Below are 22,251 nucleotides of genomic sequence, written 5' to 3'. Positions count from 1 at the left end.
ATTAAATAGGGATTTTTTCCACATCAATCTACACACAATTCCCATAATGACGAAGCAAAAACAGGTTATTATAGACTTTTTGCAAAAAGTAAATAAATGAAATATACAGTGGGGAAAAAAAGTATTTAGTCAGCCACCAATTGTGCAAGTTCTCCCACTTAAAAAGATGAGAGAGGCCTGTAATTTTCATCATAGGTACACGTCAACTATGACAGACAAAATGAGGGAAAAAAAATCCAGAATATCACATTGTAGAATTTTTAATGAATTTATTTGCAAATTATGGTGGAAAATAAGTATTTGGTCACCTACAAACAAGCAAGATTTCTGGCTCTCAAAGACCTGTAACTTCTTCTTTAAGAGGCTCCTCTTTCCTCCACTCGTTACCTGTATTAACGGCACCTGTTTGAACTTGTTATCAGTATAAAAGACACCTGTCCACAACCTCAAACAGTCACACTCCAAACTCCACTATGGCCAAGACCAAATAGCTTTTTTAATGAATTTATTTGCAAATTATGGTGGAAAATAAGTATTTGGTCAATAACAAAAGTTTCTCAATACTTTGTTATATACCCTTTGTTGGCAATGACACAGGTCAAACGTTTTCTGTAAGTCTTCACAATGTTTTCACACACTGTTGCTGGTATTTTGGCCCATTCCTCCATGCAGATCTCCTCTAGAGCAGTGATGTTTTGGGGCTGTCGCTGGGCAACACAGACTTTCAACTCCCTCCAAAGATTTTCTATGGGGTTGAGATCTGGAGACTGGCTAGGCCACTCCAGGACCTTGAAATGCTTCTTACGAAGCCACTCCTTCGTTGCCCGGGCGGTGTGTTTGGGATCATTGTCATGCTGAAAGACCCAGCCACGTTTCATCTTCAATGCCCTTGCTGATGGAAGGAGGTTTTCACTCAAAATCTCACAATACATGGCCCCATTCATTCTTTCCTTTACACGGATCAGTCGTCCTGGTCCCTTTGCAGAAAAACAGCCCCAAAGCATGATGTTTCCACCCCCATGCTTCACAGTAGGTATGGTGTTCTTTGGATGCAACTCAGCATTCTTTGTCCTCCAAACACGACGAGTTGAGTTTTGACCAAAAAGTTCTATTTTGGTTTCATCTGACCATATGACATTCTCCCAATCCTCTTCTGGATCATCCAAATGCACTCTAGCAAAATTCAGACGGGCCTGGACATGCCTGGACATGTATCTTGGTTTCAACAGACCAGATAATCTTGTTTCTCATGGTCTGAGAGTCTTTAGATGCCTTTTGGCAACTCCAAGCGGGCTGTCATGTGCCTTTTACTGAAGAGTGGCTTCCATCTGGTCACTCTACCATAAAGTCCTGTTTGGTGGAGTACTGGAGAGATGGTTGTCCTTCTGGAAGGTTCCTCCATCTCCACAGAGGAACTCTGGAGCTCTGTCAGAGTGACCATCGGGTTCTTGGTCACCTCCCTGACCAAGGCGCTTTTCCCTCGATTGCTCAGTTTGGCCGGGAAGCCAGCTCTAGGAAGAGTCTTGGTGGTTCCAAACTTCTTCCATTTAAGAATGATGGAGGCCACTGTGTTCTTGGGGACCTTCAATGCTGCAGAATTTTTTTGGTACCCTTCCCCAGATCTGTGCCTCGGCACAATCCTGTCTGAGCTTTACGGCCAATTCCTTCGACCTCATGGCTTGGTTTTTGCTCTAACATGCACTGTCAACTGTATGACCTTATATAGACAGGTGTGTGCCTTTCCAAATCATGTCCAATCAATTTACTTCATTTTTTTGTATTTTTTGCAAAAATGTCTAAAAACCTGTTTTTGCTCTGTCATTATGGGGTATTGTGTGTAGATTGACGAGGGGGAAAAAACGGGCCAACGGTGCCAAGTTTGGGCCGCAGACTTGAAGGTAAGAACATAACTGTTACCAACTTAAATGTAAATACTTATTGGAAATATGTGCCATCGGTCTTTAGACTGTCAAAATAAATATATTTAAAATATAGGGGGTGGGGGATAGAAATATGTTAACATGGTGTGTCATTTCTAATACTCTTGCATTTTGTAGCTTAGGTTTCTGGCTGTAATGGGTGCCAAGGACCTGAAGTCGACAGTGTGGCGGATGCTACCTTGCATTCTGTCAAACAGTCTTGCCATCACCACCACCTAGGCAGGCCTGTTTCAGGAACTTGTTTCTCCTGACCATTCTTCACAGTAAGTTTTTATATTAAATGTGTAACGTGTGTATTTATAAGTAAATTCTTAAACTCGTTTACGACCATGTGGGATTCAAATCTAACTCCATGTTCTTTCTTTGTGTATAGGAGCCATTCGGATAACCCTGCAACCTGGGATGCCACAGATGAAGGGGTCCAGATTCAGATCACCCGTTATCTGAAAGGGGACTACGATTGTGAATGTGGGAGTTGGTGGTGCACAGGGGAGAGGGAGGGTCAACATCAAGTCTCAGACCACCTGTCTCAAAGCCAGCCTCTAGCACCAAGCCACAAGACTGTTCCAACAACTGAACCCTGGGCTGACTACTGCACCACACACTTACCATATTCTGTACACAATTAATTCATTTTTGTTTCCTGTGTGTATCAAGAATGGTCCTTCACCCAAAAGACATCTAGCCAACTTGACACAACTGTGGGAAGCATTAGCTTCAACATGGGCCTGTGGAACGCTTTCGACACCTTGTAGAGTCCATGCCCCAACGAGGCTGCAACTCAATATTAGGAAGGTATTCTTAATGTTTTGCACTCTCCGTGTACAGTGGGGAAAAAAAGTATTTAGTCAGCCACTGTTACGAACCCCGTGGCTTTGAACGTCTAGGGTGATGGACATGAGACCCGTAACATAATGCATGTAAATTATAAGTGTGGCATGGAACAGTGAGAACAAATATGACACAACTACCATGAACTACCGTCAAACACAAATGGTTTATTTCTGAACACACGGTAAAGGATTGGGAAAAAGGGCTGAGCAGGACCCAAGAAATGAAACAATAGTGTAAAACACCCCTAAACTGATCTTGCCTGCCTCAAGAACCACTAGGCTACTGCTACCATACAAAAATACAGTGGGTGGTCCGCTCAGGTCTAACTAGTGTTTATAGACAGTTCTTTCTACGGGAAATGTATGCCCAAGGGCAGCTAGCTCAAACTCCCCTTTTCCCAGAAACACACAATAGTTACCAAACAGAGTAACCAGCAACTTAGTGAGTACTCTAAACAAAGGACATCACAGTATCCATTACTCACATACAAAACAGTAGTCTAACAGAATTACCAATCATAGTAAACAGCACTTAGTGAGTAATCAAAAACAGGACACCACCGTGTCCATACTCACATACGGAAATATTCTCTCTCTCTCTCTCAACAAACACAAGACTGGTTTTTATACAATGGGATGTGTGATTGAACAAACGAGTAACAGGTGGTGCAATGCACGAATGTTCACTGATTGGTCCAATCAGCAGACACCTCAACGACCCCCAATCAGGAACATACAGGACACCTGTGATTAGGGCAGAAGGAGAGAAACACACAAAAACACAGGATACCTGTATCCGTAACAGCCACCAATTGTGCAAGTTCTCCCACTTAAAAAGATGAGAGAGGCCTGTAATTTTCATCATAGGTACACGTCAACTATGACAGACAAATTGAGAAAAAAATTTCCAGAACATCACATTGTAGGATTTTTAATGAATTTATTTGCAAATTATGGTGGAAAATAAGTATTTTGTCACCTACAAACAAGCAAGATTTCTGGCTCTCACAGACCTGTAACTTCTTCTTTAAGAGGCTCCTCTGTCCTCCACTCGTTACCTGTATTAATGGCACCTGTTTGAACTTGTTATCAGTATAAAATACACCTGTCCACAACCTCAAACAGTCACACTCCAAACTCCACTATGGCCAAGACCAAAGAGCTGTCAAAGGACACCAGAAACAAAATTGTAGACCTGCACCAGGCTGGGAAGACTGAATCTGCAATAGGTAAGCAGCTTGGTTTGAAGAAATCAACTGTGGGAGCAATTATTAGGAAATGGAAGACATACAAGACCACTGATAATCTCCCTCGATCTGGGGCTCCACTCAAGATCTCACCCCGTGGGGTCAAAATGATCACAAGAACGGTGAGCAAAAATCCCAGAACCACACGGGGGGACCTAGTGAATGACCTGCAGAGAGCTGGGACCAAAGTAACAAAGCCTACCATCAGTAACACACTACGCCGCCAGACGTGTCCCCCTGCTTAAGCCAGTACATGTCCAGGCCCGTCTGAAGTTTGCTAAAGTGCATTTGGATGATCCAGAAGAGGATTGGGAGAATGTCATATGGTCAGATGAAACCAAAATATAACTTTTTGGTAAAAACTCAACTCGTCGTGTTTGGAGGACAAAGAATGCTGAGTTGCATCCAAAGAACACCATACCTACTGTGAAGCATGGGGGTGGAAACATCATGCTTTGGGGCTGTTTTTCTGCAAAGGGACCAGGATGACTGATCCGTGTAAAGGAAAGAATGAATGGGGCCATGTATCATGAGATTTTGAGTGAAAACCAGCAAGGGCATTGAAGATGAAACGTGGCTGGGTCTTTCAGCATGACAATGATCCCAAACACACCGCCCGGGCAACGAAGGAGTGGCTTCGTAAGAAGCATTTCAAGGTCCTGGAGTGGCCTAGCCAGTCTCCAGATCTCAACCCCATAGAAAATCTTTGGAGGGAGTTGAAAGTCCGTGTTGCCCAGCGACAGCCCCAAAACATCACTGCTCTAGAGGAGATCTGCATGGAGGAATGGGCCAAAATACCAGCAACAGTGTGTGAAAACCTTGTGAAGACTTACAGAAAACGTTTGACCTGTATCATTACCAACAAAGGGTATATAACAAAGTATTGAGAAACTTTTGTTATTGACCAAATACTTATTTTCCACCATAATTTGCAAATAAATTCATAAAAAATCCTACAATGTGATTTTCTGGATATTTTTTCCCTCATTTTGTCTGTCATAGTTGATGTGTACCTATGATGAAAATTACAGGCCTCTCTCATCTTTTTAAGTGGGAGAACTTGCACAATTGTTGGCTGACTAAATACTTTTTTCCCCCACGGTATACTTTCATATAATAATTATATGCTGTAACTGCACATTTTTTTTGGGGGGGGGGGGGGGTACATCAGCTTTAATATTGCAGATAGATATTGCAGATAGTTTTCCTACCAGAGATGTTTCCATCAAACTGACTTATTGCGGATAAAAGTCTGTGCGTGATCACGTAGTGCACATAAAAAGAACGTTTACGGTTAAATTCCCATGTACCGAATGAAAAATATAAGTTAAATGGGTTTCCATCGCATTTTCAACTCTACTGATGGTTCTCACAAAAATTGTTGCTTTATATAGTAAATGTGCCCCCATTGGTCTTGGCACGTGCACTATATCCAACAGCTCGCTGATACAGTGCAGGTAGGCTACCTACATTATGAGATTATTATGGATAAGAGCAATATTATTGTTATTTGTCAAACGGCAGCCAAGCATTGATCATCATGTCACAAGAATAAGACCCTCGATATTTATTGGAATGGAGCATCAAGCTCATCACGTGCACTTCATCATAACTTATTTCATCTGTAGCCTAACAAACTGCATGGTTTCCTGAGTCATAGTGGGAGGACCACACAACATATCATCGCATGACTCCACGTTTACTTTGATATGATGGCTATTACATCAATATTTGAGCATAAAGGCGTTTCCACCGCAATTTCTCGCATAATTAATTTCTGACACAAAAAGATCCCACCATGTCTGTCAGCATTTATACAATTTTACTGGCTTATCCTGTTTCCATCAGCCCAGTCATTACTTTTTTCATGTGTCAGGTAATTAACCCGCATTAAATGGTTGAATGGAAACCTGGTTAGAGTCACTGACTATTTCGATTAATAAAGGTGGTTTTGAAGTGGAGGCAGGGATTTTAACCAGAAAGTTAGTGGTGGTGCTCTAGTGGGGAGGGGCACTAGTGGGTGTTGAATACTAGGGGGTTGTGTGGATGTAGGAGCAGGCAGAGGGTGACAAAGAGAGATTAGAGAGAGGCTGAAGGAGGTTGGAGGGAGGTTGGTGGGAGGTTGGTTGCTGGAGATTTGGATGGTAGGGCTGACACAATTATCGTATAATCGTGTAACCGACAATAACCGTGAACAAAAAAAATGCAATCAATCATCTTAATACATTTATTTTTGGAGAAGGGGGGATTTAACTTTATATTTGAGTACAGTGCCAGACATTTATTTTTGACGTTTTCCACATTTTGTTGTGTTACAGCCTGAATTTAAAATGGATCAAATTGAGATTTGTCGTCACTGGCCCTAACACAATACCCAATAATGTCAAAGTTTTTTGAAATGGTAAATTAATTAAAGATGAAAATCTGAAATGTCTTGAGTCAATAAGTATTCAATCCTTTTGTTATGGCAAGCCTAAATAAGTTCAGGAGGCCTCCCACTCCTCTTTCTATTCTGGTTAGAGACAGTTTGCGCTGTTCTGTGAAGGGAGTAGTAAACAGCGTTGTACGAGATCTTCAGTTTCTTGGTGAATTTCTCGCATGGAATAGCCTTCATTTCTCAGAACAAGAATAGACTGATGAGTTTCAGAAGAAAGTTATTTGTTTCTGTCCATTTTGAGCCTGTAATCGAACCCATTGTAGTTACTCCACAACACTAACCTAAATGACAAAGTGAAAAGAAGGAAGTTAAGGAAGGAAATATTCCAAAACATGCATCCTGTTTGCACTAAGGCACTAAAGTTAAACTGCAAAAAATGTGGCAAAGAAATTAACTTTATGTCCTGAATACAAAGCATTATGTTTGGGGCAAATCCAACACAACACGTCACCAAGTACCAGTCTTAATATTTTCAAGCATGGTGGTGGCTGAATCATGTTATGGGTATGCTTGTCACCGACAAGGACTAGGGAGTTTTTTAGGATACAAATAAACGAAATAGAGCTAAGCACAGGCTAAATCAGAGCAGAAAACCTGGTTCAGTCTGCTTTCCAACAGACACTGGGAGACAAATTCATCTTTCAGCAGGACAATAACCTAAAACAAGGCCAAATCTACACTGGAGCTGCTTACGAAGGTGACATTGAACGTTTCTGAATGACCTAGTTGCAGTTTTGACTTAGAATCGGCTTGAAAATCTATGGCAAGACTTGAAAATTGCTGTCTAGCAATGATCAACAACCAACTTGACAAATATTGTACAATCCAGGTGTGCAAAGCTCTTAGAGACTTACCAAGAAAGACTCACAGCTGTAATCACTGCCAAAGATGATTCTAAAATGTATTGACTCATGGTTGTGAATACTTATGTAAATGAGATATTTCAATACATTTGCAAAAATATGTTGTTTTCACTTTGTCATTATGGGGTATTGTGTGTAGATGGGTGAGAGAAAAATAATAAATGTAATCCATTTTGAATTCAGGCTGTAACACAACAAAATGTGGAATAAGTCAAGGGGTGTGAATACTTTCTGAAGGCACTGTATCTGCCTTACCTCGCTCTCTCTCCATCTCTCTCTCCAGTCATAAATAACCCAGGGCAGGTGTGTCTCTTTCCTCTCCCTGCCAACCAGTCTTCCATCCATCCACCTGTGGTGGCGCCAACTGGGCCATATCTACCTTGCCTACTTGGCGTAGAGTGGCCATGATAGTAGACTTGGCTGGCCCTGAACTTGATCTCACTCCATCTCTAGCGATGTTTCGCCTATAGTCATTTTGCATCGGCGCCCCACCGATAAACATTGTCCGAGAAACATCCAAGGTAACTAGCTAGCTTGTAATCCTGGAAGTGTAGCCACTAGCAAACCCTATTAATAGATGTACAGTATCTGTGATGACACTGATATCAAGAGATAAAATTAAACTGCCCTCAATTTTCAGAGAGTTTACTCAAGTATTTTCAATGGAAGAGAAAGCCAGAAGACCAGGGAGATGGTGAATTAATAATCCTTAATGAATCGTGAATAATGATTACAAAGGGTCAAAGATCATACCCCCAAGACATGCTAACCTCCCCTGTTATTGGTAATGGTGAGAGGTTAGCATGTCTTGGGGATATGATCTTCGACCCTGTGTAACTTTCTCACTCATCATTATTCACGGTTCACTCTGGATTATCCGTAATCATGGGTGTATACACATTAATGTAAAAGTGTTTACAAACATATTCTATCTAATTTACAACAAAAGTGACTCCAAAATGACACAATACATTATTTACCATTAATTTCTATTGGGCACAAAATAATCTGAAACACAACCAAAACAAACTGCAACCAAAACATTAGAGTCGTGTAGAGTCACAAGCTTGATGTAGTCATAGCGTGCTATGAATATGGGACCAAATACTAAACTTTTACTACTTTAATACACATATACAGCAAGTGAATTTGTCCCAATACTTTTGGTCCCCTAAAATGGGGGGTCTGTGTACAAAAAGCGCTGTAATTTATAAACGGTTCACCAGATATGGAAGAAAATACCCTCAAATTAAAGCTGACAGTCTGCACTTTAACCTCAGACCCAAAACAATAACAACATTGTGACTGTCCCAATACTTTGGCTCACTGTAGCTTAGTTTTTGGATTATTTATTTTATAGTTATTATTGCTCATCTTTATCAAGGGTATCAATCATTTCGGACCCCACTGTATATACCTATTTTTTAATATTTGTTTTACTTTGTTTGCTTTCAGGCCCACGGGGAAGGGGTGGTATTGGGAGGGTTTTCTCTGGTCGCCAGGAGGTGGGGATCTGGGAGGTGGGGGTGACTGACAAGCAACCCTAGTTGCTGGGGGAGGTGGGAAGGGGTGGAAAACATGGTTTCTGGGAGTGGGTTGTATGGAGACATGTTGGCTGGGTGGGGTTGGGGTAATGGGATGGGATGGGAGGTTGGGGGTGGAGGCCCACTTCTTTTTTGTTTTCTATTCCTGTATACTGAATGTATTATTACTTAAACTTTAAAATATGATCAAAATGATCAATACTTTGTAGTTATGTACCTTTTGTAATGTTTTTTTCTTCTTCTGAGTGGCAGCCCACAGGTACAATGTATGAAATAATGAATAGAAAATATGGAATATGAAATTATATGAATTTAATTATTGTACCTGTAAACCCACCCCCCAATGAAACAAAATAAATAAATAAATAATATTGGCCACAAAAAAAGAAAACCAGGGAGATGTGCAGGGGACAAGAGTGTCATTTGAGGTAAAGTTAATTTATGCAGGATTTCTTAAAGACTATGGGTCAGGACCAGGGTGGGAAATGAACACCCACCAAATGCGGGTAGATTGTCATTGGTGGGTAATGTCTATTTCACCAGCCACATTGGTGGTAGGGCTGTGATGATACCAGTATCGCAATATTTTTTCCCGTGGGATTTAAAAAAAAACATGAAACAGACCAAACTCTTTGGTCCTTTAAAAACCTGTTGTATGTAAAATAGGTGTGTCTCCTGTGTTTCCTGACCAATTCTGTGTTTGGTTAATGATGTTTGTCCGCCATGAGACACTGTATACGCGGAAGCCTTTTTCACTTCCTCAAAATCTCCAGAATGAATCTAAGACAACTCAACAAATCTATTTAAGTTGCACAATTTTACATCTAACTAAGGTGTTTAGTGCAGAATTTCTCAAGTGAAAAAATGTGCGACTTGTTGTCTTATGTAAATGAAGTCAGAGCTGCTGGGCAGGTCTGTCTAACTGTCTATGCTATTGGATGGAGAGTAATCACCGCAGCTCTTCAAAATCAAATAAAATACAATTGTATTTGTCACATGCACCGAATACAACAGGTGTAGACCTTACTGTGAAATGCTTACTTACAAGCCCTTAGCCAACAATGCAGTTTAAGAAATAGAGTTAAGAAAATATTTACTAAATAAACTAAAGTCAAAAAATTTAATAAAAAATACAAGTAACACAAGCAAATTACATAACAATAATGAGGTTATATACAAGGGGTACCAGTACCGAGTCAATATGCAGGGGTACAGGTTAATCGAGATAATTTGTAAAGTGACTGCATACAGTGAGGGAAAAAAGTATTTGATCCCCTGCTGATTTTGTACATTTGCCCACTGACAAAGACATGATCAGTCAATAATTTTAATGGTAGGTTTATTTGAACAGTGAGAGACAGAATAACAACAACAAAATCCTGAAAAACGCATGCCAAAAATGTTATAAAATGATTTGCATTTTAATGAGGGAAATAAGTATTTGACCCCTCTGCAAAACATAACTTAGTATTTGGTGGCAAAACCCTTGTTGGCAATCACAGAGGTCAGACGTTTCTTGTAGTTGGCCACCAGGTTTACACACATCTCAGGAGGGATTTTGTCCCACTCCTCTTTGCAGATCTTCTCCAAGTCATTATGGTTTTGAGGCTGACGTTTGGCAACTCGAACCTTCAGCTCCCTCCACAGATTTTCTATGGGATTAAGGTCTGGAGACTGGCTAGGCCACTCCAGGACCTTAATGTGCTTCTTCTTGAGCAACTCCTTTGTTGCCTTGGCCGTGTGTTTTGGGTCATTGTCATGCTGGAATACCCATCCACGACCCATTTTCAATGCCCTGGCTGAGGGAAGGAGGTTCTCACCCAAGATTTGACGGTACATGGCCCCGTCCATCGTCCCTTTGATGCAGTGAAGTTGTCCTGTCCCCTTAGCAGAAAAACACCCCCAAAGCATAATGTTTCCACCTCCATGTTTGACGGTGGGGATGGTGTTCTTGGGGTCATAGACAGCATTCCTCCTCCTCCAAACACGGCGAGTTGAGTTGATGCCAAAGAGCTCGATTTTGGTCTCATCTGACCACAACACTTTCACCCAGTTCTCCTCTGAATCATTCAGATGTTCATTGGCAAACTTCAGACGGGCCTGTATATGTGCTTTCTTGAGCAGGGGTACCTTGCGGGCGCTGCAGGATTTCAGTCCTTCACGGCGTAGTGTGTTACCAATTGTTTTCTTGGTGACTATGGTCCCAGCTGCCTTGAGATCATTGACAAGATCCTCCCGTGTAGTTCTGGGCTGATTCCTCACCGTTCTCATGATCATTGCAACTCCACGAGGTGAGATCTTGCATGGAGACCCAGGCCGAGGGAGATTGACAGTTATTTTGTGTTTCTTCCATTTGCGAATAATCGCACCAACTGTTGTCACCTTCTCAACAAGCTGCTTGGCCATGGTCATGTAGCCCATTCCAGCCTTGTGTAAGTCTACAATCTTGTCCCTGACATCATTGGAGAGCTCTTTGGTCTTGGCCATGGTGGAGAGTTTGGAATCTGATTGATTGATTGCTTCTGTGGACAGGTGTCTTTTATACAGGTAACAAGCTGAGATTATGAGCACTCCCTTTAAGAGTGTGCTCCTAATCTCAGCTCGTTACCTGTATAAAAGACACCTGGGAGCCAGAAATCTTTCTGATTGAGAGGGGGTCAAATACTAATTTCCCTCATTAAAATGCAAATCAATTTATAACATTTTTGACATGCGTTTTTCTGGATTTTTGTTGTTGTTCTGTCTCTCACTGTTCAAATAAACCTACCATTAAAATTATAGACTGATCATTTCTTTGTCAGTGGGCAAACGTACAAAATCAGAAGGGGATCAAATACTTTTTTCCCTCACTGTACGTACATTTCCCAACCAGAAGCCATGGATTACAGTCACTGTGGTTACAAATAATGCGAAAAAACAAACAAAATAGCACAGTTGGTTAGGAGCCCGTAAAACGGCAGCCATCCCCTCCGGCGTTATTGTCACAGATCATGTTAGTGAACAAATGGACATCATCAAATCAAAACACAACCTTAATTTGGTTGGGTGTGATGCACGGATGTTCCAAACTCACTGACGTTATTACCAAAATTATCCTATTTACACCTTGTAGTCAATTTCGACACTAGAATAACTGTTTCTGACTCATATCGAAGCCACATAGGCCGTTTTCAAAGGGATTTGTTGCTTTTTAAAGCCAGTCTCTCTTTAAAAGACATGCTCTGGAACTTTGGCAACTACTAAGTATTTTTTAAACCTCCCGCTTGGGCTGGATGTGTCAATGTGTAGTTCATTATTGCATAACCTATGAGCAGAATTACTGTTTTACCTCAATTTGCCACAAAATCCCTAATTTGAAAGAGACTGTTTTTCTGGATGCTGTGCTGCGCCATTTTCCCCCACGTGGGCCAGTCCCTTAGCAATTTGAGTTCAACCAATGAGCTTCGCCATTTGAGTGTGATTTAGCAAGAGGCACATCATGCACACACAGCAGAGCGAGACAGAGAGCAATGATGTGGTGAATATATCTGCACATATTAGATGTAGTACACAATTCTCAGGGACCACTTTTGGCTCATGAGCGATACTTTCAGAACTACTGGCTAAAAAGTATACAAAAGTACCAGAAAATCTTTAAGTCACTCTGCTACATATATCACTGAATGGAGTAGCGTGCAGTAGTCTCCTGCTCTGCTCACCCACTCAAACAATCCTCCCAGTCATAGAGTTATGATGGGAAAATAACCAGGCCTAGAGCCTTCTGTTGACTATATTGTTATTATTGTGAGAGTGCTCTGACTCAGCCCATTAACTGGTGACAGTGGAGACACTGTGTGGCCCTCAGAGATCCTCCAGCAGCAGAGACTTGAAACCCAGATTAGCCTACTCATCCCAAACAAACTCCATTGCACAGAGCCTCACAATGACAGCATTCAGACAATTAGACATGTATTGTCCTCATCATCATCATCACCTTATCATCCTACTGTTCGGACCATTTCGGAAATGTAAACAAAAGTTTTGCATACCAATAAAGCCTGTTGTTCGATTCGAGGGAGAGAGAGATACAGGAGTCAGACACAAAATGGGTTTTGTACAGCTAGCTGATCAGAGCTCAGTGTAGGCCTACAGTTGAAGTCGGAAGTTTACATACACCTTAGCCAAATACATTTAAATTCAGTTTTTCACAATTCCTGACTTTAATCCTTGTAAAAATTCCCTGTCTAAGGTCAGTTAGGATCACCACTTTATTTTAAGAATGTGAAATGTCAGAATAATAGTACAGAGAATTATTTATTTCAGCTTTTCTTTATTTCATCACATTCCCAGTGGGTCAGAAGTTTACATACACTCAATTAGTATTTGGTAGCATTGTCTTTAAATTGTTTAACTTGGGTCAAACGTTTTGGGTGGCCTTCCACAAGCTTCCCACAATAAGTTGGGTGAATTTTAGCCCATTCCTCCTGACAGAGCTGGTGTAACTGAGTCAGGTTTGTAGGCCTCCTTGCTCGCACACGCTTTTTCAGTTCTGCCCACAAATGTTCTATAGGGTTGAGGTCAGGGCTTTGTGATGGCCACTCCAATACCTTGACTTAGTTGTCCTTAAGCCATTTTGCCACAACTTTGGAAGTATGCTTTGGGTCATTGTCCATTTGGAAGACCCATTTGCGACCAAGCTTTAACTTCCTGACGGATGTCTTGAGATGTTGCTTCAATATATCCACATAATTTTCCTTCCTCATGATGCCATCTATTTTGTGAAGTGCATCAGTCCCTCCTGCAGCAAAGCACCCCCACAGCATGATGCTGCCACCCCCGTGCGTCACGGTTGGGATGGTGTTCTTCGGCTTGCAAGATCCCCCTTTTTCCTCCAAACATAACGATGGTCATTATGGCCAAACAGTTCTATTTTTATTTCATCAGACCAGAGGACATTTCTCCAAAAAGTACGATCTTTGTCCCCATGTGCAGTTGCAAACTGTAGTCTAATTACTTTTCTGAGGTCTTGGCTGATTTATTTTGATTTTCCCATGATGTCAAGCAAAGAGGCACTGAGTTTGAAGGTAGGCCTTGAAATACATCCACAGGTACACCTCCAATTGACTCAAATTATGTCAATTAGCCTATGACATCATTTTCTGGAATTTCCCAAGCTGTTTAAAGGCACAGTCAACTTAGTGTATGTAAACTTCTGACCCACTGGAATTGTGATACAGCGAATTATAAGTGAAATAATCTGTCTGTAAACAATTGTTAGAAAAATTACTTGTATCATACACAAAGTAGATGTCCTAACCGACTTGCCAAAACGATAGTTTGTTAACAAGACATTTGTGGAGAGGTTGAAAAACGAGTTTTAATGACTCCAACCTAAGTTTATATAAACTTCCGACTTCAACTGTATACTATAGCAGACACACTATACTCACATGCAATGTAGGCGATCAAAGCGATGGCGAACAGCAGTTTCATCATCCTTCTGTTCAGTCCTGATATCACCCAGATGATCTGCTTCTTCATCTGCTCAATGCAACATCGAACCCGGAAGCACGCGATGCTGCTGTTATAACATTTCAGAACCACGGACCAAAACGCGCGCCCCTTCTTGTTTCGACTATCTAATAGATTCTCTACTAAATGAACGCTTTGTAGTATATTACAAGAAGGAATTAAGCCATAGTAAGTCACTAGGGCTGGACAGTTTCATACGTGGCTACCCGTCTTGTAAAAGCACAGCTAACGTTAGCTAACTAACTTAGAATCACTAGCACTAGAGGTTATTCGTATTTCTGGGTCGTGATATGACTATACTCATCAGTGCAGCAAATCCTCGTCAACTTTCAATTCAGCATGTACGTAAAGCATAGCTACAGTATATCTCTGTCTAACGTAGCCATTAGCTAACTAGCTAGCGAGACACTCTTTCATTACGATTACTTCCGCATAGTTTTCCAAATTAACAACCTTAGAATCAAAAAGAGTTGAGAATAAATATAATGTCATATTAATGTGTAACTTATCCGTATACAATTGTACGCAATTTAGAGTTCATTTCACTCCTGCGCGGATACCTGTCTAGGGTGATCAAATATTCCTGACTTTGATTGATCAGCCTGCCGCGTTATGGGCTATATTCAACAGATGATTTCAGTAACTAAAGACATGTGGCATTTTGTACATTTATTTGGTTTAATATGTAGCTAAGAAAAATATTATACATTAACAATATCCCCACCCAAAAGGTACAACTGCTCTATTAAAAAAAGAGTGATAGGGTATGATGAACTTCAACCCTACGTGTAACTGAATGTCAATCACAGAATCATTCACCGCATGCAAAGTGTCTCGTTCATGAAAGTGCGCGTTCCTCTGCCCAGGCGTTGCTGACGCCCACTAGATCGTACAACGCCTGGATAGGTATTTTACATATCAGCCAGTGGAGGTTCCTCAGAGGAGGAAGGGGAGAATCATCCTCCTTAGTGTATTTCATAAAAATAAAAATAGTAACAATTTAAGAAGTTATCCTTTTTAGATGAAACTATACTAAATATTGTAGCGACCCGCACAGACAGCTGTGTGTTATGTGTTAGGCTAGTAGATGGTTGTGTTGTACCTACCAGTACCCAGTGTTCGCGGGGTCCGACATGTCAATCAACCTGCTATCTGCCAATCACGGGAATGCCTGGAATGTTCTGATGCCGGGCATCCTGGCGGTTGGCGGAGTGGCGTGGAGGGGGGTTGGGCAGGGGGATGGAGCATTGGAAGTTAAGACCAGGTTTAGCCTTTGTTCTCTCTCTTTACGTCTGGGCTTCACAAGAGAAGGTCACGATTGGCTTGTGGGTTATCTTTCATTTATTTGGCGTGGGCTACGGCCAAACAGTAGCCTGTGTACAGTTGGTTTAATAAACCGTCCATTCGTAAACTCAATCCTCTGTCTGGACAGTTGTTCTTTTATGATCTAGTCAGGTCATTACATTGGTGTCAGAAGTAAAAACGTTGATAAAAGTTAGCCAGCTAGCTAGCTGACTTCTGTGGCTAGCTACCGTAGGTGAGAACGGGGGTTGAAGATGCTTCGAGGGAATCCGAAAGTGAAGGTGGAGGTAGGGGACGATTATGGCCAAGGAGGTGCGTGTGCATGGACGTCGGGGGTTCTGGCTGAGGAGATCGCCAGGGCATCGGAGCCCAGAGGCCGCTTGAGGGAGGACGTTAGAGTGATGGCGGCTGAAGCGGGCATGAGTGCTTCGTCGACTGTGTTTCGCGCGGATTCTGGTGGGCGGACCGAAGGGGTGACGTCGACGCGGCGGGACGAAGAATCTGGGGCTCAGGATGTAAACAAACATTACCCGAAGTATTCCGGTAAGGCGGATTGGGAAGCTTTTCATGCTCAGTTTGAACTGTTAGCTCATTTTAGGGGGTGGTCGGATGAAGATAGGGCACTGCAGTTGGCTTTATGCCTCACGGATGAAGCTCTGGCCTGTTTGATATTGATTAGCCCCGAGGACAGACGTGATTATGGTGCTTTAGTGGGAGCACTGAGGAGGCGCTATGGACAGTGTGTACAGCCCGGGCTACTGCGCTCCGAACTGAGTAATAGACGCAGGCAGCCTGGAGAGCCTCTACGGGTGCTAGCTAATGACATTGAGAGCCTCTCTCGGCGGGCATATGCTCACATGCCCCCCTCCGTGCAGAGCGAGCTAGCACGGGACCAGTTCATACAGGCGCTCTCTCCTACGGAGCTGCGCATACAGACCCAGCTGGCTCATCCTGAGTCATTGCAGGTAGCCTTGGAGATGGCTTTGGAGAGGGAGCTGGTGTGGGCTGGGGCTTCAGCTGGGGCTTTGGTGGGGGTGCAGGGAGACAGACCCTCTGTGCGAGCTGGGGGGCAGAGCAGCCCGGAGCCGGAAAAGCCTGCATGGGTGGCTGAAATGACAGAACTCATTCGTGCTGTGTTGCTACAGGCGGCACGAAACACACGCCCTGGTCCCAGGGTCTGCTGGGGTTGTGGTCAGCCAGGCCATCTGCGCCGAGATTGCCCCATGTCCCCCAGAGCTCAGGGAAACGGCTCGGGGTCCGCATAGACCGGGTAGTGCGGACCCCTGGCTTTCTATCCCAACCACCATCTTCTTCAGGAGGAGCCCACAGGCACAGACGGGGAAGCAAGGCTCCACTTCCCCCAGAAGCAGACGAGGGCAAGCGGATGGAGCCTGTTGTTGTGGTGGGCCGGACCTGTGTTGGGGACTTTTGTCATGTCCCTGTCACTGTGGAGGGGGTGCCCTGCTCCGCCCTGGTGGACACTGGGTCCACAGTAACCCTGGTGAGGCCAGATATTGTGCCAGGTTGGACTCAGTGTGAGCCTACAACTGTGCAGCTCCGCACAGTCACAGGTGAGCTGGCACCCATGAAAGGGAAGGGAATAATGACTCTGACAGTAGGGGGCAGGACTGTGCGTCATCCTGTGTGGGTGGCGGCTGTGCAGGACCCTTGTATCCTGGGGTTGGACTTTCTTAGGAGCACAGGCTACCAGTTAGACCTAAATAGGGGCACACTGAGCTTCCAGGGAGGGCCGGAGGTCACCATGGCCCCTAATGTCACATTCACTCAACCCAACAAACCCTTTACTCCAACAGTTAAAGCAGCAGAGACTCATGGCTGCCCCCCCTCCCCCACATCTGGGTGTGACTTTTCCCCAGCTCCCCTGTCACCTACGGCGTTGTGTTACATTCCCCCAGCTACCTCCACGACACAGCCCTCTGTGAGCCCGGGCCGCGCCCCCCCAGCCCAGCTACCCCAGATGGGAGGGGAGAGGACACTGTCTGCAGTGAGGGAGATATGGGGAAGGAACTGTGTTGGTCTTGACCCCGAGCAGCAGGAACGGTTGAGGCAGTTGCTGTTTGAATTCAGAGACAGCTTTGCGCTGAGTGAGGAAGAGGTGGGTCAGACTCATCTGGTGCAGCATGAGATCGACACAGGTGATGCTCGACCTATCAAGATGCGTCCCCGCCGTATCCCGCTGGCACGCCAGGAGGCGGCAGACAAGGCTGTGTTGGAGATGCAGCGGGCAGACTTCATTGAGCCCTCAGACAGCCCCTGGGCGGCGCCAGTCGTCATGGTTCCGAAGAAGGGGGGCAAGCTGAGGTTCTGTGCGGACTACAGGCGGCTGAATGAGGTAACCAGGAAGGACTCATACCCCATACCACGTATCGATGAGTCGCTGGACCTGGTTAGGGGGTCCTCCTGGTTCTCCTCACTAGACCTCCGCAGTGGCTACTGGCAGGTGCCCCTCTCCCCAGAGGCCAGAGCCAAAACTGCGTTCTCCACTAACAGAGGACACTGGCAGTTCAAGGTCCTGTGCTTTGGCCTGTGCAACGCTCCAGCTACTTTTGAGCGTTTGATGGACAGGGTGCTGGATGGCATCCCCCGACAGCAGTGTCTGGTATACCTCGATGACATCCTGGCCCATGGCAGCTCCTTCCAGTCAGCCCTGGGGGCGCTACGGTGTGTGCTGGAGAGGGTGGCTGCCGCAGGTCTGAAGCTCCACCCCGAGAAGTGCCACTTCATGAGGAGAGAGGTGTCCTTCTTGGGCCACCGAGTGGGGAAGGAGGGGATCAGCACCATGGAGGACAAGGTAGCGGCTGTCAGAGACTGGCCCACCCCCACCGACCAGCGTCAGCTGAAGAGCTTCCTGGGCCTGGCCTTGTACTACAGGAGGTTTGTACGGGGCTTCTCAAGCGTTGCTGCTCCACTGAACCGCCTGCTGCCGAAGGACAAGGCTTTCACTTGGACAGTGGAGTGTGAGGAGGCGTTCAACACCCTCAAACGTGCACTGATCGAGGCCCCCGTGCTCGCCCCCCCTGACCTCACATTGCCCTTTATCCTGGACACAGACGCGAGCAATGTGGGCATGGGTGGGGTGCTGGCCCAGGTGGGGCCAGAGGGGGAGAGAGCGGTGGCGTACTTCAGCAAAACATTTGACAAACATGAGCGCCGCTACTGTGTCACCCGGCGGGAGCTCTTGGCTGTTGTGGCTTCCGTCAAACACTTCAAGTACTACCTGGGTGGTCTGCCCTTTACTGTAAGGACTGACCACTCTGCTCTTCAGTGGCTCATGTCTTTCAGAGAGCCAGAGGGGCAGGTGGCACGCTGGTTGGAGGAGCTTCAGCCGTATGACTTCACGGTGGTGCACAGGGCAGGGGCACGCCACTCCAACGCCGACGCCATGTCCCGTCGGCCCTGTACTGCAGACGGCTTCTGCCACTGTGAACGGAGAGAGGGACGGGAGAGAGAGCTGTGTGCAGAGGAGGGGGTCTGTGCCACAGTGTGTCGGGCGAGCGGGCCTGTCTGCTGTGAGCTGCAGACTGTCGACGTGGCTGAATGGGGGCAGCAGCAGGGACGGGACACAGACCTACAGCCAGTGCTACAGTGGGTAGAGGCGCAGGTGAGGCCACCATGGGAAGAGGTGACAGCGCTCTCACTCGCGACCAAAGGGTTGTGGTCAAAGATTGAGCGACTGCGGCTGGCTGATGGCGTGTTACAGCGGGCATGGAAGGAGTCAGCTACGGGGGAGGAGAGGTGGCAGGTGGTGGTCCCAAAAGCATTGCGGGAGGCTGTGCTCCAGAGTACTCATGGGGGGGTGGGGACTGGACACTTTGGGGTCACAAAAACACTGCGCCGCCTCCGTCAGGGCTTTTACTGGGGGCAGCACAAGAGGGATGTGGAAGACTTTTGCCGCCGCTGTGACAACTGCACAGCGAGAAAGGGCCCCCCAGGCCGCTCTCATGCTCAGCTCCAACAGTTCCCAGTGGGGGCTCCCATGGAGAGGGTGGGAGTGGATGTAGTTGGGCCGTTCCCCACCACAGACAGTGGAAACCGCTGGGTGCTCACGGCCATGGACTATTTCACAAAATGGCCCGAGGCCTATGCTCTGCCTGACCAGGAGGCAGAGACCATCGTCGACGCCCTGACAGCGGGGATGTTCAGCAGGTTTGGAGCTGCAGAGTCCATCCACAGCGACCAAGGCAGAAACTTTGAGTCCCGTGTGTTCGCCACCATGTGTGAGAGGCTGGGTATGCATAAGACCCGCACTACTCCTCTCCATCCTCAAAGTGATGGCCTTGTGGAGCGCTTCAACAAAACGCTTGGACAGCAGCTGGCCATCGTCTCTTCCAAACACCAGCGTGACTGGGACAAGCACCTGCCTATGGTCCTCATGGCATGCCGCTCCGCTGTCCAAGACTCCACCTCCTGCACGCCTGCCCTCCTCATGCTGGGGAGAGAGATCCGTACCCCTGCGGAGATGGCGTTTGGTCGGCCCCTGGATAGCCCTCATGTTTCCCCGGGGCCGGAGTATGCCCGGAGACTCCAGGACCGCCTGGAGACAGCCCACACCTTCGCCAGAGAGCAGCTGCTGAATGCAGGTGTGAGGCAGAAGAGGAACTATGACGTGCACACCCGGGGAAGGCACTTTGTGGCTGGGGAGCTGGTCTGGGTCTACAGCCCGCTAAGGAAAAAGGGCAGATGCCCCAAGTTGGACAGTCACTGGGTGGGACCCTGCAGTGTCCTGGAGAGGGTAGGGGAGGTTGTTTACCGGGTGCAGCTTCCTCCCAGGGGGAGAAAGGTGACACTGCACCGGGACAGGTTAGCCCCATATAGAGGGGCCTCTTCTCCCCAAACCCCAGGAACCCCCACAATTCCCCTCTCTGGCAATGACATTCTCCAGGCACCCACCCCCAGGGGCCGCAGACAAGGCTCCAGACAGCACACTCCCCCTGTGTCACCGCGTAGTTCCCCAGAGCCACGGACTGTATTACCCGTTCCCGCTTCCTTGTCCCCCATGTCCTTGCCTTCATCCCCTGGTTCTCAGAGGGGCACTCTGCGGCCATCACAGCCACGCAGGCAAAGGAGACCTCCGGGTCGCTTCAGAGACTTTGTTTGTTCCCTCGGGGACGAGGGACTTTGTGGTGGGGGGGCTGTGTAGCGACCCGCACAGACAGCTGTGTGTTATGTGTTAGGCTAGTAGATGGTTGTGTTGTACCTACCAGTACCCAGTGTTCGCGGGGTCCGACATGTCAATCAACCTGCTATCTGCCAATCACGGGAATGCCTGGAATGTTCTGATGCCGGGCATCCTGGCGGTTGGCGGAGTGGCGTGGAGGGGGGTTGGGCAGGGGGATGGAGCATTGGAAGTTAAGACCAGGTTTAGCCTTTGTTCTCTCTCTTTACGTCTGGGCTTCACAAGAGAAGGTCACGATTGGCTTGTGGGTTATCTTTCATTTATTTGGCGTGGGCTACGGCCAAACAGTAGCCTGTGTACAGTTGGTTTAATAAACCGTCCATTCGTAAACTCAATCCTCTATCTGGACAGTTGTTCTTTTATGATCTAGTCAGGTCATTACAATATGTTCAAATGTCACCAAATAATTTATTAAAACACACTGTTTTGCAACGAAGGTCTACAGTAGCCTCAACAGCACTCTGTAGGGTAGCACCATGGTGTAGCCAGAGGACAGCTAGCTTCTGTCCTCCTCTGGATACATTGACTTCAATACAAAACCTAGTAATTACATTTTATTGATAATCGCGCCAAAGGAGATGGCTGCCGTTTTACGGTCTCCTAACCAATTGTGCTATTGTGTGTGTTTTTTTGCGTTATTTGTAAATTATTTTGTACATAATGTTTCTGCCACTGTCTCTTATGACCAAACAGAGCTTCTGGATATCAGGACAGCGATTACTCACCTCGTACTGGACAAATAATTTTTCTTTAACGAGTCGGACGCAAAGGATTTTCTAAAGACACCCGACAAGGCCAAAAATCACCGTCATTCGCATGAGAAAGAGACAGAGATATCGGGGACGTAGGTCGGGGTGCCTTGTAAGGATCCGACGGCGAGTGCATAATCTGCCTCTACCAATCAGTCCTATTAGCCAACGTACAATCATTGGATAACAAAATAGATAAACTAAGATCACGGATATCCTACGAACGGGACATTAAAAACTGTAATATCTTATGTTTCATCGAGTCGTGGCTGAACGACGACATGGATAACATACAGCTGGCGGGATATACGCTGCATCGGCAAGATAGAACAGCTGCCTCCGGTAAGACAAGGGGTGGCGGTCTGTGTATATTTGTAAACAACAGCTGGTGCACAAAATCTAATATTAAGGAAGTCTCTAGGTTTTGCTCGCCTGAGGTAGAGTATCTCATGATAAGCTGTAAGACCACACTATTTACCAAGAGAGTTTTCATCTATATTTTTTGTAGCTGTCTATTTACCACCACAAACCGATGCTGGCACTAAGACCACACTCAATGAGCTGTATAAGGCCATAAGCAAACAGGAAAACGCTCATCCAGAGGCGGCGCTCCTAGTGGCCGGGGACT

General features: G+C 45.7%; 1 protein-coding gene across 1 annotated transcript in view; it reads right to left on the bottom strand.

Annotated features, from left to right (window-relative positions):
* The window catches only part of LOC311129349 (UDP-glucuronic acid decarboxylase 1-like), a gene marked incomplete at both ends in the record, with an annotated part of 163,421 nt that extends 149,037 nt beyond the window's left edge, over positions 1-14,384 (bottom strand). The window contains one exon of the mRNA XM_084161616.1: positions 14,294-14,384. Within this exon, the coding sequence (XP_084017742.1) occupies positions 14,294-14,384 (91 nt within the window). The remainder of the gene's footprint in view (positions 1-14,293) is intronic.
* Positions 14,385-22,251: the final 7,867 nt, after the last annotated feature.

The sequence above is a fragment of the Coregonus lavaretus genome, assembly GCF_964263955.1.
Source record: "Coregonus lavaretus genome assembly, chromosome: 5".
NCBI classification, from domain to species: domain Eukaryota; kingdom Metazoa; phylum Chordata; class Actinopteri; order Salmoniformes; family Salmonidae; genus Coregonus; species Coregonus lavaretus.
The sequence above is the reverse complement of the archived record's forward strand: the minus strand, read 5'-3'. Positions and strand labels throughout refer to the sequence as shown.